This window comes from Nilaparvata lugens, chromosome 1, assembly GCF_014356525.2.
Source record: "Nilaparvata lugens isolate BPH chromosome 1, ASM1435652v1, whole genome shotgun sequence".
In the NCBI taxonomy this organism is placed as follows: domain Eukaryota; kingdom Metazoa; phylum Arthropoda; class Insecta; order Hemiptera; family Delphacidae; genus Nilaparvata; species Nilaparvata lugens.
The window spans coordinates 71,664,294-71,684,282 of record NC_052504.1 but is presented as its reverse complement, the minus strand read 5'-3'; the positions used below and the strand labels follow the sequence as shown (position 1 = coordinate 71,684,282).

General features: G+C 35.4%; 1 protein-coding gene and 1 pseudogene across 1 annotated transcript in view; both read right to left on the bottom strand.

Moving 5' to 3' along the window:
- Positions 1-213: 213 nt before the first annotated feature.
- Positions 214-19,989, bottom strand: part of LOC111056945 (chaoptin) — a 34,224-nt gene continuing 14,448 nt past the window's right edge. Inside the window, exons 2-3 of the mRNA XM_022344355.2 lie at positions 9,312-9,764; positions 214-2,848 (exon numbers count right to left, since the gene is read on the bottom strand). Coding sequence (XP_022200047.1) covers positions 1,150-2,848; positions 9,312-9,688 — 2,076 coding nt within the window. The 5' untranslated portion in view covers positions 9,689-9,764 and the 3' untranslated portion in view covers positions 214-1,149. The remainder of the gene's footprint in view (positions 2,849-9,311; positions 9,765-19,989) is intronic.
- Positions 13,604-13,692, bottom strand: LOC120349532 (annotated as a pseudogene).

The window sequence follows — 19,989 nt, the reverse complement described above, 5'->3', positions numbered from 1 at the left end:
ATTTTGAAAAAGACGTTATAATTCACAGGAAAGCAGTTCTACACATATTAATACTAAGGAGTCTTTCAATGGCATAAATATCTTTATTGTTGTATAAGTTCAAATGGAGAATTCATAGTTTACTGGCTCATATTTACGGCTCATATTTACTGTAGATAAAAAATATGGAAGTGTGACATAACATAAGCTATCCATATTTGTACTGTTTTATACTTTGGGTTTCAACATTATGTGTCACTTTGGGCTCAAGTCTGTACTCAGTAGTACTTTTCCGATAGTCTTATAAATCCTGAATGATGTAATAAATACTTCAAGACCGCGACTCAAGAAGTAATATAATTATCGAGTAATATCAATAATATATCAGTAATATACAAAGTTTATCTATGATACTGTATTTTGTATTTTAATTATTGAATATCAAATGAGTATTATTGATTCAGGCCTTGTAATGAATGGATTTTCAGATTATTTACTGATAATAAATGCATATACATGGAAAATTCTCTGATGAAGTACATCATATCATAAATTCAGGACTCAGTGAAAAAAAATATGTTTATTGTTACTTTTTATTTCAAAATTTCATACAATAACGTGAAGCACAATGAATGCATTCATGACGAATACATTATTTTCAACAAAGTCAATAGAAACAAAATACATGAGACTTGATAGAATACATCAAACAATAGCGTCAAGCATATTGATAAAAAATTAGGAATGTTGAAAATGAGAGACTTTCAAGACAAACTCACATTTATTCAATTGAGAATCAAGTGCCCTTATCACCTTTCTTTATAAAACGGGTTTGCTCTTGTTTTAGCTTCCTCCTTCAGTATTGTTATTACCTTTGACTTCTCATTGTATTTGGATGTTCTTATGCTATTTTGTTGTTTATGTGCTGATGAATAAATTAATGGCTGACAAGAATAAAGTTGCACAATTAAAAAAATAATAACAGTACAATTCCTAATAAAACTCTTAACACTGAATACGTCCCAGGGCGTCCCAGATTTTCAGCCCTTCTTACCGCAAAACATAATTGAAGTTTCTCATCTTTTCCTACTTTGTTTGTCATCATAACAACTCAACAGAAAAAAATCTGTTACTATCCCCTGCCCCTACTTATTTCAAACTATTCTTATTTCAGACAGTTATCGGCTGACTTTTCAACAATCGAGCAGGTCTTAGACGAGCACTTGACTCACAATCTGCCTCCCTGACATACCTGGCCCAAGTTCTATTAACATTATCCACAGAATCCTTGCGAGCCGGTTTCCTGAACTGAATATCCTTGCTGATCGGAGAGGTTTTCGAGTCGAAATGGCACAGGAGTCCCTTCTTCTTCTTCCGTCCGCCGGTGGATATCGCTTCGGGATCAGTTGTTGAGCCAATCAGAACTCCTAGATCACCTTTGACTGTAATTGCCCACTCCCACATGTCAGCTATATGACAACCGCATTTCCATGGATTACCCACCAGTTTCAGGGCACTCAACAAAGTGTTGTTATCGAAAACACTTGGAGTAATATCAGTCAGTTCGTTTCTACTCAAATCAAGAAACTCCAACTGAGGGAACTTTCTCAAAAACTCTAAGGAATTTCCTACAGAACTATTAAACTTGTTGCCAGCCAATTGAAGTCGTGTAATATTCACAAAAGATTTCAAGGTATCCGGGGGAATGTATGTGAGATTACAGTCTGAAAGATCTAAGGTTTTCAGACGTTTTATTTGTACAGGAAGCAGCATACCTTCCTCTGATATCTCTAAAGGATTACCAGCCAACCTCAACTCTTCCAAATCAGGATAAGTGAAGTTTTCTGGAAATACTGTGGAACTGAGCGACTTTAAGCCACAATTGTTGAGCTCTAATGTTTCTAAATGTGTAAGTTTCTCAAACAGACCTGATTCAAGGCTAGTCAACTTGTTTCCAGATAATATCAACGTTCTCAGTGCGTCCATGTTTGAGAATGTTGTCTGAGATATATGGCCCAAATTACTATAGCTCATATCTAAACGTTCCAAGGAGGTGAGCGGAGAAAGAAGTTCAGTGAAAGCATTATTCAGAGGATTTCTTGAAATATCCAGTTCTTGGAGGTTTTCAAGGTTATGAAAAGTATTTGCAGGGAGTCTTGTCAAGTTACAATTTTTCAATCCTAGTTTTTGGAGTTTTGATAATGGCGGTAAGGCTTCAGCGAGATCAGCAGCTGATAGGAGATTACCAGATAGAATCAGAGTTTTTAGCTTTGTGCAGTTAGTGAACGCATTTGCAGTAAGACGGCCACTGAAATGACAGTTGGATAGATCTAGATATTCCAGATGCTTGGGGTTATCACCAAGGATGGACGATATTTCCAAACGCATGAGATCATTTCCAGCTAGAATAAGACTCCTTAGCCACGTGTTATTGTTGAATGCATCCTCAGGGAGATTTGATATGGCTGATTGTCTGAGATCGAGATATTCCAATCGTCCCAATGCTCCAAGGACAGCAATCCAATCTGTTGGTACCATCAAATTGTTTTCAGCTATTTCTAGATATTTTAGATGTTCCGTGAACTTAAAGGCATCGTTGGATATATAAGTGAGGTTGCATCTATTCAGATTGAGAACCTCCAAGCTTATCAAAGGATCCAAAATGGAAGGATGCAGTTCTTTAAGTGGATTGCCGGACAGGTCCAGTTTGTTGAGAGTTGTCAGGTTCTGAAAGAATTGTGGTGTCAGCTTTTCCAGCTTACAATCGCTGAGGTCCAAGTACAGTAGAGAACGAGATATGAGGAAAGGTCCTTCAACGGGGTCAAGTGGATTCATTTGCATCTCCAAGGTTATTAGGCCGGGGCTGTCCCTGTAACATAGAATATTTTCATGAGCAATTTTCCATTTCACCAGTAAATATTGTTAGTGCAATCACTTTCATTTCCGGTTCCACCAAGCTAAGTCAAGACATTTGAACTTGGTAAAATTAGGTACGCTTTACAACGAGTGCAATGGAACATATGAATTCTATAGCGATAGTAACTATCGCGATAACTCCAGGACACTGTTGTAAATTGAACCTGGCTTGACCATGTTAACATTTTTCAAGGGATCTTGATGAAACCGGGCATAAATGAACATTATGAAAACGCCAAGCATAAAAAAATAATGACTTTATTATAGATAACCGTTAAGAAATAGTCAAATGGAAATTGGAATGGGTGAGTAGCTTCTCCCCCTCCGAGTCCTTAGAAGCTACCAATTCGTTAGATGCATCATAAACATATTAATCAATACTCTTTAAAATTAATAACCAGTACTTACGTTACCATTTGTATTCTTGTTTTATTATTTTATTAATTTTAAAGGGTACTACAATTCTATTTTATGATTACAAGAAAGTAGCCCTGAATCCATACATTTTAATCAATACTCAGTTGAAAAATAATCCCATAGTACAATTTTTAAAAAACTTTCTTTAAATAAAATTCAAAATTCAAAAATTCGAATTCTTTATTTTCTGCACAAATACAATAACAAGAAATGTCTGTATATTGCCGTCGTCATAAGTAGACATATAGGTAACATGTTTTTTTTTGGATTTAGTCAACATAATAAAAGGTCAGAAAAGGTCAGCCAGACAAAAACTCATTCAACGAGTAAAGCTCTCCTTCTACAACAAACTTTTCAAGGTTTTTTTTGAACAAAGCATCATTATTAATCGACTTCAAGCTATCTGGTAATTTATTTTAATACCAGTGACATTTATATCCCCTTCAGACAAGGCAAGACGATGTTAGGGAAGTAGCAAATTGGTACCATGTATTGTATCAACTAACAAATCAAGTAGCCCTGAAGAAATAAGTTATTAATCAACTATAGGAATGTTGCAATCAATGTCCATATTAAATCAACATTGTACATTGTTCTCTCATATCTGTTACACTCATGTTGTCTCATATCATATTATAGCCAACCGCACGAAAATAGTCTAATGGAAATTGGAACGTAACAGATGAGTCCAATATTTCCACATAAGTTGATCAACGGTTACGTGAAGAATTGGCAACATTTATGGGTGAGAGGTGAGGGGGACTCATCTGCTCCGATTTCAATCGTACTATTTTCGTGCGGTTGACTATAGTAATTTGGTATACAAGACAAAGTCAGATTTTGTGAGCAAACTTGGTATGACTGACGTTTGTGACTAATATGGATATTGCTTCTATGTAATCCCAATCCAAAAATCCCCTGCAAGTTCACAAAATTGTCAGCTCTTTTGTTCAAGAGCTTCTTTCATGGGAACTCAAGTCGTTCTTAATAGTGGATGCCATCATATATTTCCATGCCATTGAACAGGATGCAGAACAGTTGAAGTGGTAATATGCTGCAACATGTTACGGTGCAACATGATTGTAATGGAAAGAGGCGTTGACCGGCGGCGATTCGCTATTGGTCGACGAATGGGTCAGCAAGCTTTTCAAACTTTCACGCAAAGCTAACTCAGCTTGATGTCGACAGGTGCTGTTGTACTTTTCAAACTTTAACTTTGGATATGTGCAGTCAGAGCGGGGTCTAAAATTGCCCGCCACTTGTGAGTGAGAGTTCAGTATTGCATATAGAGAGAGCCCATTACCCTTGATTACCTGAGAAAATTTATTTCACTTGAAAGTCGCAAACCAACAAGGCTGACGGCACGGAATAAGGAGAGTCACGATTAGAAGAGAGTCAAGAAGCAGTCATCTCGGCATTATGGAGAATGCAGATTTTTGTCTATAATGCACTCGTGCGATAAAATTTTAAAATGATACTGATTGAGAACATTGTATTAATCACGAATTTCGAACGCCAGTCCACAACTCTACTGTTCTCCTAACTCAAGAGTTAAGAATTATTGGGACCTTGTCCCATACAAGGTGGGCTTAAAGCTTTCTGCCGTATTTAATAGAGAAGCTACTCATACAAACAGAAATGACTGGCTTTTTGAATGGAATAAATTATTCATTTAATCCTCAGTTCAACATTTTAGAATAATATTATCCAGACCCGTCATGTATATTACAATAAGTTTTCGTTCTTTTGGTATAAGAGCTGATTGACTTCTTCTTATCTCTTCTTATCTCTTCTATCACTCAAAATCTACAATTGAATGTTTCTTGTAAGGATATCCTGAATAAAGAATAAAAAGAGACTCACTGGTATCCAATTTAAACATATGCTACGAGAAGTACACTTGCTGTTTCTGCCGTTGGACAGGTAACATCCCTCGCACAAGCGTGGGACTCAAGAAGGCATTTTTCCTCAGGGAAAAAATTCATAATATAATTGAAGACAACTGAAGAAGCTCGAATAATTGTGATAGTGAGAAAATATTGGTTTTACAAGAAAAGCAATAATGTAAGAAAGGCACAGTTTTCCTTTACGGAACAGCATCAATCTTCCCCAGGCCTACCGAGCAAAAAATTAGCTCACTTCATCCCCGATGTTTTACGATAGCCATAAGCCATTTTAATTCTCTACTTGCGAGATAATTTACAAGTTGGTATCATCTCTAATCTATCATTCGCTGGCAACGTTAGCTTGAAACGCATAATTTTTCCATTAACTTGGTCGTAAAATTGAAATTACAACAAGTGAGTGTATGATGGCGGCACAATATTAATGGTTTAATCTTGGTGGAGAGCGTGTGATGCCAGACTAATAATGTGTTTTCAGAGCAATAATTGGGAAGTATTCAAAAATGCAGGAGCGGCCCTGCTATCTTCCAACAAAGAGCAATAATTTCCGCAAAAGTACATCACGCCGGTTTGGTCTGTGGAGAGCATTAATCTGTTATCACAATACGCCACTAGTGTAATTAGAGTCACATGGCTGCCAAAGTACGTCAGCATTCACTCAAAGCTCTTCAATCAGCAAAATTTATTTTCTGACCGAGCTTTATTTCCAGCTTTATTCTTCTGAATCTATTCTGATGGGAAATTACTCATTTTGATGAGTTTCAGTGAGTTTCCATTTCTGGAGCTATTAATCAAGGGAGGAGTAGGACACATCTGGTCCTGTAAATTGGTATTTGAGTAGTTTCACAATAATTATTTTCTCATAGGATATTGGGCTATACTGTAGACCACATATTAATTGTTTCTTCCCCTTCATAACTGAGTTTTAGTTATTCAATTATTCTATTCAAAGATTATAAATATGATTCTTCGTATTTTGAAGTGAATTCAACTAGAATTTCATCCACATATGAATTGAGAGAATAATAACAACTTATCACTATGAAAATAATAAATTATTATACAAAAGATCATACTCAATCTATTGTGATTCGAGAGCAAGTGGTAGATTGTAACATACATTTTAAGATTAGCATGTCATACTGGTCATAAAGTTTAATAAAAATACGATATAGTGTAGTAGGAATATAATTATATTTATTGCATGAAACTAGCAATCATTTGATGAGAAAATAATAATTTATTTTAGTATGATGATGCGTCGTCAACTTGATCAAACGTATAATCCAATAAAGACAATAGTTATTTAAGTAATGTCGCCGACGAGTATCAACTATTTACTATTCGATACACCTTTTCACCCTTCACCAATCCAACATCGTTCCCCTCCTCACCATCGGTCAATTCCAATTAAGCTGCGAAAACAGTCACAGCACAGAGAATAAACACCCAGTTCGACAGAATTTGCACACGAGAGAAGAGCCAATAACTGCTGATGAATTTTATAAGCCACCATCGATACATTTCAGCAGGATTATAAGAGTATATCACTATGTACTGATCGATCCAGCTCTCAGACATTTAGAACTGAAAAGTTTCTATCACTCTTTTAGAGTTCGATAATTTTCTAGTCGGTCGGAGTTGATGATGATCATGAAGGTAAAAGACCCTAGACTGGTTTGCGAAAGTTAGCAATTTCAATTGGAAGTTTATAGCTATCTTATGAAAGAAAGCAAAAAGTTAGTATTGTTCTCATCTGTGTTCAATCATTCTGTGTTTGATAGTATATACCCACACGACCGTTCCAATTGTACGTGGATGATGAGACCATGAACAGGTGCTTGTATTGGTGAAATTTGGACCCACCACTTTTCTGGAAGCAGCATCTTCTGCTATGATTCAACAACTATTGGAGTCCATCCGCTGAAGTCTTCTTTATCTGATTGCTGTATTTTGCTCTTTTCCATTTATCAAATTGCTTAGTGTTTATCCAACTTATTACTGTAATGTCCAAGTCTTGTATTTATAATAATATATTTCTTATATATTTTACAATATTATATATATTTGTACTCATCTCATTTGTATTCCATCACATTTGTATTCCATCTCATTTGTATTCCATCTCATTCAGATTGAATCCTCTTGGAGTAATTGTATAGTCTGAAAAATTTGTATTATCTGGAGTAATTTGATACATCTAGGAGGACTCATATCAATTATTCTTTTTGAAGTATCGGAATGTATCCATTTGGCCTAGAAATAAATCAATGTACAGAGCGGCGCAGGGGAACGGAATATTTTGAATGTTCGCAGAACTGAAGATTCGGTAGTTGGTCATAACTTTGCATAATCCATGTGAATGTATTCCCATTCATTGGTCCATTATTGGACAATATCGTGGAACGTGTAATAGAAGTGGAAGCATTCTATCAGAATGGTAGCATACCTAAACCACCCTACGTAACCCACCTACTTAACTTACCTTACCTAATAGCTGCGACACAAAAATATTATGATGTAGCATTGCCATATTTCACATCATAAACTGTTATCACAGTTATATTTCAGGGAAAGTTGAATCCTGTCCTAAATGCTTCAATTACTACTAAAACATACCAGAGAGGATTTATCAAAATTGAGTTTTCACATCCAGTTCTTCTCAACACTTTTCTATCTGCCATGTCCCAATCCCTTGCCACCAAATCTCTACTTTTCCCTGTTCTACCCCTTAGACCCCCTACCATAGTTTCAATCTCTTCTTAAAAATTCATCTCCCTTCTTATCATATACACTACTGAGTCAATGGGAGGAGCACTTGCCATCAAAACGTTACAAAGACCATCGATGCGAATATCAGCAAACAAGCGCCAAATGCTGCCTTTCAATTGGCTGGCAGGCTGGCAGTATTGGCAGGAGGGCAGTAGTGGCAGTATGGGTGGAAAGGCAGGAGTGGCAGGAGAGGCATGCAACAGACGTGCCGCATATTGCCGCCGAATTGCGCTTGTTGTTCGGCAGTTGAAATGCGGGTAGTTCTGATTAGTGGGGGAGGAGGAAGATAGGGGCAACAACGGGGGATTAATTGAGGGGTGAATAGGGGTGAAGTGAGGGGGTCTCTGTGCCGAACAAACGCTGACAATCACCGATGCAAGTTGCACAGCAGCATTCGGCATTCCTTGAGCATTCGGCATGATCCTGAATTAGCAGGTACAACAGCATAACGAGGCACCCTATATATAGATGTCTGGCACCAGCTGTCGCGTTTTAATTATAAAGCAACCTATGCGGATCTGACACCCCCAGCTTCCATCTTCCGGTTCAGCTCTGTTATTGAATCACGAGAGATGTAATCAACGTTTTGTTGATGAATTTCAGAGTATTCATTGATACAAAACATTCATCCAAATTTTTTATTCAAAATTAATTTGGTAAGTATTGGGAGATCTAGATACTCTAGGTGATTGAACAGTGCAAAATTTTAATCTATTATTTCTTCATGAAAATATTATTATTCTATTTATTCAGTGATAATGAGTATATATTTGGTGTTTGAGCATAAATCGTATGTTCAGGGAGCTAGAAAAGTAGAAAATCTATTAGAAATGTTAGTTTTGGAAAAAACTTCTTTTTTTTACATTGAAGCAGAGATCGGGAGAGAAAAACATAAGAATACCTTGTACTATTTCTCTCCCAAATTTAGGTAACATCAAAAGTCCGAAATGAGTTTATGTCTTCTTGATTTCCACAAAATGTTCAGTCCAAAAATATTTATACAAACCATTCTTTTGAATTTAGATGTTCCAAATACCAGAATAATAATAATAATTTATAAAACTCAGTTATTTTTAAAATAGAGATTATTCACTTATTAGAGAAATTTTTAAACACGAACCGTAAAACAAACTTACTACTAAAAGTATAACATGTTCGAGACCAACAAATTCAGACCGAATCAAAATCATAAAAAATGGATTGCAGTAAATGAAATTTTATGTTCAGGATTTGTTTATTATTTTTTTAGCTCTTTGCAGAGTTTTACTGCATACTAACATGCTTGCTGAATTGAATTGAAATCTAGTTTACAAAATAACTCACCTGAACGCATCGGGATGAACACTGGTGATTTTATTTTCTGACAGGTCTATTTCAAGCAGGAAGCCCAGACCAGCAAAGTCATCCTTGGTGATGTGAGTGAGTTTGTTGTCAGCCAGCTGCAATCGCCTGAGCTTTATGTCGGCGGGGAACGGCGCAATGGCAGTCAACTCATTGGCATTCATGTTCAGGATGTAAACGTTGAGACTGAGTCCATCGTCGGGAGTAGGAATCTCGGTGAGGTTACTTTCGGAACAATCAGTGACCCAGTTGATTCGGAAATAATGGCAGTCACAATCATCGGGGCACTCGAGATCGGCCAGTTCTCCTTTGACTGCGGCCAGTAGTGCGACTAAAGTGATGATTGACTTGGCAATCATTTTGATTGGACGCTTGTCGATGTCCGATCAATCTGGACTCTTCTCTGCGGGTGGTTTACACTCGTTACTTCTCAGCCTGTAACAATAGAAAATATGGATATATTTTAAATAATCAATTGAAATTAGGTACTGGAGCTTATTGAAACATTTTATGACATTTTAGCGCTAGTATATCAGACAATGATGTGTGATTGTACCGCTTCAGTCCGTTTTGTACCCTTCAGTCCGCTAGCGCTACCTGGTCATGGGTTCGAATCCCGCCGGTAAGCATGACCATCCAATCAAATCACCAACTTGCTTTCTCCTACCCACGCACATGCTGAAAGTTCATGTACGAAAAATAAACAAAAAATATAATTTTGAGCATTAGATTGTTTTTCAAAGAACAATCCATACCTCCATATTCACATATGAGGGGAAACCTATTTTTTCAATTTCCGTAAATGAATAATAAATAAATTCTCATTCTCCATATTATCTCTTATACAGTTGGAAGTAGAAAAATTTTCAAAAATTGTTTTGATTTGTACTTTTTTCATCCTCTACGCAGCTATCCAGCAGCTTATTCTATGCAACTTTGCAGCTGTTCTGCAACTATTTATCGAATTTGATAATTATTGTTCCTGCTTGTGAATACTTTATTTCAATGTACAGTCTCTGTCAATCATAGCCTTTCAATTTATAAAGGATGTTAATTAATCCTAAACAATTCAATCTCTCAAATATACCTTCACCACATGCATCAATGCGATAGATCAGGTAACAAAGACAAAGATGTGGTCAATTTGTAAGCGAGTGAAAAGAGTTTTCTTTATAAGACAAACTGGTTCAGTTAACATGAACCAGATTATAAAATCTTCGCCGTCGAACTCAAACTTTATCCCTATTCCGATTCATCAATATAAGTTTATAAGATTTAATTGAATCATCAAATGATTCGAAATTCGGAGTTCATTAATGAGATATATTTGTGAGTTCATTCATGTGATTGAGATAATGTAGTTGGAATTTCATTCGAGCAATTTTATATTGTTGGAAATTGGAATTCATCAATAATGAAATATATGAAGTTGACGAATCTCTGCCCAGTTCATTATAAGAATAGTTTTGAAGACAGACATACATTTTCTTTCAACATTCTATTCATTAATACAATCACAAATAATAATTTATTGATAAGCCTGAGTGAAAGTTTTTATCGAATTAAAAATATTTTATAGCAGTAATGAGTGAAGCAAGACTTGAAATGACTATTTGGCTGGAAGTTGAAACTGTTGGACCTTCTTACAGCAATCCCTAGAATACAAGAAGGAGATCTTGTGTCAGATCGAAAACTTATCTGTGCAGTTCACATTGTTCAACTTCGCAGCAAGAATGTTTCAAGAAGATAGAGCCAGTGTAACCGAGAAGTGGGTAACTTTTGATGAGTTGAACTATGTCTTATGGAAGGAGAAGTTTATTTTTCCGTGGATAGAGCAAGATGAGATGAGCAGCTACGCTTTCTGAAGACGTGTGTCTTCCCGAGTACACCAGTATTTTCCAGTATATTTCTTCATATGTATATATATATTTTGCATTTCACTTTCTACTTATTCATCTACAATATTAATTTATCCATCAGAGATGATTTGACATCGCTCTTCCAATTTCTACTTATTGCTCTACAGACAACAGTGAATCAGGGATAAATTCCAAAAAATATATTGCAAATATAATCAATACACTATTTCAATATTATTACTCCCATTTGTTATCAATAATAAATATCAACTGTATTTTTACCTCTTTAATAGAGGTGAAAGATAAAGAGTAACAGGACACTTCCAATCTATGGAGATTTTCTGGATTTGGGTGATCGGTTAAAGTCAAGGCATCCTCCCATGTAAATGGCAGAGCAACTGAGGAGAAGAAAAGTTTTCCATAAAAGCAAGCTGAGAGGAAGAATGGATGAAAAAAGACAACCCCCCCTCAGCATCTGCTTTGGCTACTCAGTTGGTGTAAAAGTGGCTGAATTCGATCTGTCAAGACAGCCGAGGATGGTCCTCAACAGGGTTTGAACTGGCCACGGGAAATGTGGGGCTTCTATTTATGACGGGCAGTTTACCCTCCCCTGCTTTTGATTGTGGAGAGGCTAGACTGACAATGAAGCACTCATCAGGAATTGCAATGAATGTGCCTACCAAGGCGATTTAAATGATTTTATCTCGGCTTCTCCACAATCAATACACTAAATACACAATCAATAAAATCTTTGTATTTTGATCATTCTAAATTCAAAATTTCTAGCTCATATATATTTTTAGACAGAACTTTGAACTTCAAAGTAAGTTATGTTCTTTCTCAGTAAGAACATAACCTATTTTTTCGGACATTTTATTATTTATCAACATTTGGGAACAGAATAGTTTTGGGCTATGCCCGTTGTTCTATCCTGATCATATTCATATGATTTGTAATTATATCAACAAATAGATAAATGAATAAATAGATAAATTGACATCCTCGACATCAACATTTTATATATTTTTAGAGTATTTTATCAACCTGACAATGGTCTCATGACCAGATTTTCTTTGACTACTTCCATGTATTTGTGTACGCCTATATATTATGCCATACGCTGATAATAATAATAACCTTTTTAATCTTCCGTAATGGATGTAGCCTAAATATTTCTTAAGAGTATTTCCAATGTATTCCATATATTATCCCTCTACGTACAATATATGAACTTCTAATTCCATATGGATCAGAATAAAAACACCTTTTCCATGCCAAATTCAGTATACTCTTGCTCTTGATCTGACTCAGTCCTTCCAGAATCAAAGAGAAACAAATGCAAATGCAGGGAGCAAAGTAACTTGATAAAGGTTGGAACACGAATAAGTTGATCCATCTCAATTATTATTCCTCTCAGAATAAAAGAAAAACAGATGAGCATAGTAACTTTAGAAGTGTGGGAACACAGATTAGTTGATGGGGTGGAAATGATATGAGTAAGTGGAATATTTCAAAACGGTGAAAGATAGAGTATGAAAAGAGTAGAAACCGACAAAAAACGTGTATATAGAGATAATTCGATTTTTCAATTCAATGAAGAACGAATGAGCAGGTAGGAGCAGTTGAATTTATGAAGGTGGTAATAGGTGTGAAAGAAAAACATGATAAAGCTGAAAAAAATATTGAGAAATTGATTATGAAAGGAGTTCTGAAGAAGAGTAAAAAACTATGGGAAATGTGAAGTAGGTTATCACGTCGGGCCCGGGACGCAACGTGACGGAAGCTCATAATTCGAGAGTGTGACGCGACGCCAAACTCTCAAATATTGGCACTGTCCTCGGTTCCGGGTTGAGGAAGAAGTTCCAGTTTCCTGCCGCAGATAGCGCTGAACTGCTAGGCAAAGAACAACGCTGCCGCCGCAAAGAAATAACATTAACATTGAACTTCACTCTTCCAGTACCCGTCCCCTATTTGCATAATCCCCGCTGCTCTCGATATATGGAGGAAATTACTTCTTGGCCCGCTTCCATAGTTACACTTAACATACAAGTGGCGCAAGATGTGAACCGAGTGAACAATGCAATGAGTGCCGGCTGATAATACTGTTCAACTCCAATGGCAACAAATGAAAGTTCAAATCTGAAACACCTTGGGAACTTTTTTCAACTTTTCAACTCTATTCACAATATTTATGTAATAGAATAGTTACTTTTCGAAGTAACTCAAGTAGAAATAATCCAAGCTCTTTATATCTTATACATATTGGTTAACTCTACAATAATTATTGTGAATTTTCCTATAAAAATAACTCGAGAAGTTAGGCCTTCCTTGTTCCAGGTATAACTTGATTTCATGAAGCAGCTTTCAATCTATGGACATAATATAATATTATGTGACGGTTCAAGACCTTTAAGTTCAGACTTCAGCAACATACTTCAGCAACAAAAGTTGAGATTTAGATGAGAAATACATACTACAGAAAAGATCCTGTCAAGTATGATTTCTACATCATTTTACATTTGGAACTGCAATCAAATTTCCTGATAAAATAGATAAGCAGTTGTTCTCAGTGAAACTGTTGAAGAGTTGAAGTGGAGTTATCAATACATAATATGATTAATTAGGTTCATGCAAAGAAGTGATACTTCTAATCCCAAGATGGAATTTTGAAGTTTGGAATAAATAATACTCATACATTGATTTTTTACAGGTTAAAAGTATCTCCTAAATCATTCATATTGTCAATAATTATTTTTTTCCATTCAAGAGAGAGAAACTGCGAGAAATTCCTTATCGTTATCGGATGACCCAAAATATCTCGAAAACATTATTTATGTTTAGTAATAACTCACTTGAACTTGAGATCTTGGAAAATTGAGCATATAACTTATATTGAAGTTTCACGGATGCTTCAAATGCAAAATGGGATCTTTGTTTCTTGTATTGTACGTGCGTTTACTATACAAATTTTCTTATCATATTCACAAATCTTGAGTGTTTGTTATATTGATGTATTTTTACAGACTATCTCCATGCTAATAATATCAGAATCCTGATTTTATCTGTTCCTCATAATATCATTAGTATAATTGGTTACAGGCTAGACACTCTTGAACTCGACGATCCTCAGTCACCTATAACATAACTATTGTTCCTGTATTTCAAGAGGATATAAAAAAGAAAAACCGGTAATAGTCATGTATAAACAATGAGGTAATGCATAGATTATGTTGCAGTTGATGTTAATAATTTAATGTTTATAATAAAATATGTCTAACAAAAAATATAAATAATTAACCAGCACAGTGAATATTATAATTTCCTTGGACTATTTCCACTCTGCACTCAAACTAGGCGAGTATAAATTGTCCCATTAGAAGGGGAATAGAATTCTGACTGTACCGGTCACTTTCTCTGTCACTGATATGTGAGAATCCAGCTTTATAGTTCACACAATCCACATAATAATCATATAATTTTGTGTCGAGAATCAGCTTCTCAATAACACCTCATGAATGAAATAAAAATTAAAATAATTTTGAAGAGTCTTGTGTTGCTGTTGGCCTCGTTCATCAATTTATCATGATATTTGAGAGCTTCTGAGCTCACCTAGTTTCTGAATACAAAAAAAATCCAAAACCATGAAATCCAAAATCCAAAATATTTATTCTTGCGTTTCTTTCTCGTTGTGTCAGAGGCCAAATTCACAGTGTTTCAAAAACATACCCGAAAGTTATAGAACTTTGAACGAATGAACTATAATGTGTGTCACTTTCAGGGTTAAAAAAATAATGTAGCGTTCCCATTACTATAGATACTGTATAATTTCATGATAATAGAGTTTCTATAGACATCAGCAATAGCACACAAAGCAGTCACATATGGGAACAACGCAATTTACATGACTAGTAGCTTACATGGTATCAATAACGACAGAATAGAAGCGACAAGACACGTCAAGTTGGTTCTAACTTGATGTTTGAGAGTTTAGAAGCAGCGTCGGGATGTCATTTACTTATTAAAGCTTCCATTGCCGAAATCATGTTCAGAAGGTAGTTTAGAGAGGCCAGAGAAGAGGTCTGGTCTGGTCTGGTCTTCTTGTCCGAATTATCAGATTATTTCCCCGACTAACATGAGAATACATCTCGTATATCCAATTAATAGGTATGAGACAGAAATGGAGTAGCGTTATGATTCGGACGCGAATATCCTTTTCAAGTCGCGAATACTCGTTTCACATGGGTAAATGTGTCTGATTTACCTATTCATGATGAAGCTCGTGAAATTTTCAGCTTGACTCTTTCGGCTGGAATCGGATCGTCCTGTCCAATCAGATAAGTGGGGAGGTTCAAATTTATTTCTTTCCATGAGGATTTTCGCAGATCTCAAAAATATGATAGATACCCTATATTTGTGCAGTGTTTCACTGTCAATGTATGAATGTTAGTTGAATATTAATTATGATTTTATCATACACAATGCAGAAGAGTTGAATTTATTCTTGCGGTGATTACTTTGATTATGATAATCTGAAATATTAATCTGCATTTGATGAATTAATAAATGAAATTCAATTCAATAATACGAATAAGTTCTGTCATGAATAATGATAGGCTGATAGTCAACTATGCCACAACATAGAATGGATTCTTTTATGAACGACTCACATTACACGGGTAACTCAAATACACGGGTATTGGAAATGGTTGCAATTAAGGTAAATTAAATTATTCCCCCATTTCTTAGAGCGGGGTAACTCACGATGAAAAGGTATCTTATTGTTTATCTAATTCTGCCTGATAAGTACCATCACGACTGTCGTTACCGTCACTACCGTCAGACAAGATTGCGAAATAGTATCCATCAAAAAACACTAAACTATTATGACAATACACTCGTGATTTTATTTCCTCTGTCCACTATTTTATCGTGTGATATAATTTGATAAAAAATGAAATGATACTTATAATTTCGATTGTCTCAATATTACTCACGAGTCGACAAGAGGCCAACATAATAAAAATATCAAAACCCCGTCTCTGAATGACAGTACAGTGACTTATAAATTATACTGATTCATATTATAGATTGTTGTTTGCACTATCTGTATAACAGTCAACCGCACGAAAATAGTCCAATGGGAATCGGAACAGGTGAGTACAATATCTCCAAATAAGAGTTGATCAACGTTGTCCACAGCTGATTATGAATGATTGACCGAACGTAGTGAGGTCTATGTTTATTGTGGATTATTCATTGCATGCTTTACACAGACAGATGTCTGGCCATGTCTGTATCTATAAGGTAGGGTTTCAATATTTTTTATGATTCGTGTCCATCAGTAGCCTATTCTCACATTCAAAAATATATTCTCAAATATTCTCACATTTGAAAAACAAATTCAATAGGTGATTGGAAATGAAATAAAAAATGATTAAATGAACTAAATAATGCTGAAGAGATTATAATATTCTTGATTGAAAAAAAATAATTTTAAAATATTGAGAAATATTTTTCTCAGATGGAAGGATTATCAACTGGATAAATTATCATATGAGATAAAAATTCAAACGTGAACTGAGTTTATTAACATAAGTGAGTTTTTGATCTTGGAGAAAACAAGTAGCAGCTTTTAAGAGTAAATTATGATTCAACTGTGAATTGTGATTCAACTGAATCAACTAGAACAGGTGACATCAGATACTTGTGGATGAAAAACAGCGTGAGGTCCACTGTTCACAAAACTACTAGTAATTGATTAAGACTTTCATATTACACCTGACGAATTGGCAACGTTTATGGGTGCGAGGGTGAGAACGGTACTCAGCCATTCCAATTTTGATCGGACTATTTTCGTGAGGTTGAAAAGACAGATTCACAGAGATATTTATCTTAATTTACTGGTTGTTGGTTGAAACTTGAAAAGTTGTGAGACCAGAAAAAGATTAAAGGACTATTTATGTGCAGAACAGTTGGTTTTGTTATCTTCAACTATTTCCAGATAGTTCGGATTCCACAAGAACAAGTAACATTGAAGACTATCAGTTTTTCAAGTAAAGAAAGCTTGAACTTTTGGTAATGAAAATATTATTCTTCCATCTTCAATACCTCATCTTTATGTCTTATTTTTCCGTACGAGAGAGAGATCCAGAATCTCTTCGAGTTACCTCTACACTATACTCCGGGTATACCTTGAAAGCGTTTGATTGAGTTTCGATTCAGTGCCGTGCACTTTTGTGAGTGCAGTCATAGCAACACTGGAGGAGGCGATCTTGATAGTTGGAAACTTTAATAAACCTATTAGTCGGATCTGGCTCGAGTCCCGGTCAATTTCGAAAAGAAGCAATCTTATTTCCAGACCTTATCGTATCTATCGCGGCAGTCGGAAACTTATTCAGCTCTTTTCTACAACGCACACGACTAGCTCTTTTCAGGTTCCCGGAAACTTTTGCTCAGACTTTGAAACGCGTCTGTTTGGTGGACTTGGACTTGTATGGATGGGGAGGGGTGAAGCGGTCCGACTTAATTGACCTTGTCGAGTACAAACGGCCCGAAGAAGAGACAACATTTCCCCAGTGACATCTTCATGAAACGAGACCAAACAAAACGAGACCGGACAATATGCGAGCTTTCCATTATTATTTTCCCTTTCATAAAAATGACTTCGGGACACTTACGAGAAACTTTCAAACGAGACTATTTGTACTTGTTCAAATTAATAATATGGGTCTTTACTGTGATTGGGAATTTCATGTGCCTTATAATGCAGCACTGGATTATTCAAACATACACTTTTTTCTCTTGATTTCGGTCGGTTGTTTTGCTTCACATCATAAGTTCAAATGACGCTTCTTTCCTGTCAATTTTCATTATCTAGTACAGTATAATATACATTTCCTATTTTATATAACATATCTAGTCATTGCATGATATACAGGACTTCAAGCAGTGCAAAGCAAGCACAAAGCTGACCTTGTTAATTTGGCAGAGAAGTCACAACTAGCTGATTCCTCTCTTTTGAAGCTGCTCACTTAGTTTGGACTCGAAATCAAATTACGCTCCACTGAATAAGCATACCAATTAGGCTACAATAGACTGCAGAGTCCACTATCAACACTGAGGCAGGCCTGATTTAATACAATAATTTATATTTAGCCACTCAATAAGGCTACATATTACTAGCCATCAGGATCGCTTCGCTCGCCATATCCGTCTAGCCCCGACTGGGGCTACCAGCTACCCTGGACCCCCGACAGGATCGTCCGAAAATGAGATAATCGGGCTCGCTTCGCTCGTCTGCATTTTTCATTTGAGCATGCTTCATTCCATCAGAAAGTCAAAGTACTTCCTCGCTCGATTCAATCTGAGCTTGGGCTGTCCAGATGAGCTTCTGTAGTAAATTAGAACATTTTCTGTTCATTTCTTCTCGATAAAGCTGAGAAAGCGCAAAAAAACGCTGGAAGAACGCAGATTTTGGGCGTATCTTTGGCTTTATTTCAAGTTCCTTCCAACACAACATTATTACACCCTAGCTTAGCTTCTGTACTGAATTTGAACAATTTCTATCCAATTGTTCTCGATAAATTTGAGAAAAAGCAAAAAAGCGCTGGAAAAACGCTAATTTTGAGCGTATTTTTGACGTTATGGCAAATTCCTCCTAACACAACATTATTATACCCTAGCTGAGCTTCTGTACAAAATTTGAACATTTTCTGTTCATTTGTTCTCGATAAAGCTGGAAAAACGAAGATTTTGGGCGTATCTTTGGCATTTTTTTCAAATCTGTTCTTGTGCACCTCTAAAGGGCCAACTGAACATACCTACCAAATTTGAACGTTTTTGGTCCGGTAGATTTTTAGTTCTGCGAGTGAGTGAGTCAGTCAGTGAGTGCCATTTCGCTTTCATATATATATATATAATATATATATATATATATATATTATATATATATATATATTATATATATATATATTCTGACGTTATTCTTTATATTTAAATAACGATTAGCCTCCTGCTTGGCATCAGTCGGTAGAGCATGAAATATTGATATAATTATAAAAATTAGGTCGTGGTTTTTTAATAGGATACAGTCTCATAAAAATCTTTATAGGCCCAGGTATGAGCTTCCCCTATAATTCTTGTAATTCATTGAAAAATAAATATATATATATATGGTACTTATCCTATAGTGTTGAGGAATTAAAATAAATTGCACACCATAAACAATTTGATACATATATTAACAAATAATGCAAAAAATAGATCAAGGCAAAAAACATAAAGAGCGATAAAAAATATATAATATAAAAATAGAACAATAATTGAAATCAGTAAAATATCACAGGCTAAACATTATACTCTAAATTTATAGCACGAAACATTACCATGTGCTTTTATTTTTAAATCATATGCATCCTTTTGCATGTAGCTGCGATATGAGCTTGCTAATACTTGTCGACTTGGACAATTCAATTAAAAATAGGTTCCTTAAGATCAACTTGATAAATTGGCAACTAATAATCCAAATATATATTAAATTCTCTAATATCTAGTAGATTTCCTTGTATTGAATATATATTTTATCTCAGGGTGCAAGATTCGGCACCTGATGGAATAAGTAGAGCAATTCATCTAGTGAATTAGAGCTACAACAAATTATCGCAAATTATTGCAAAAATTAAAGATCATATGAATATGTTTTAATAGCCTAGATTTTATACTTCTTTGATTTATTAGAATTTTCTGAAATGTACTGATTCATTATTCCTTTAATAAAATACCTTTAATACTATATTTACTTG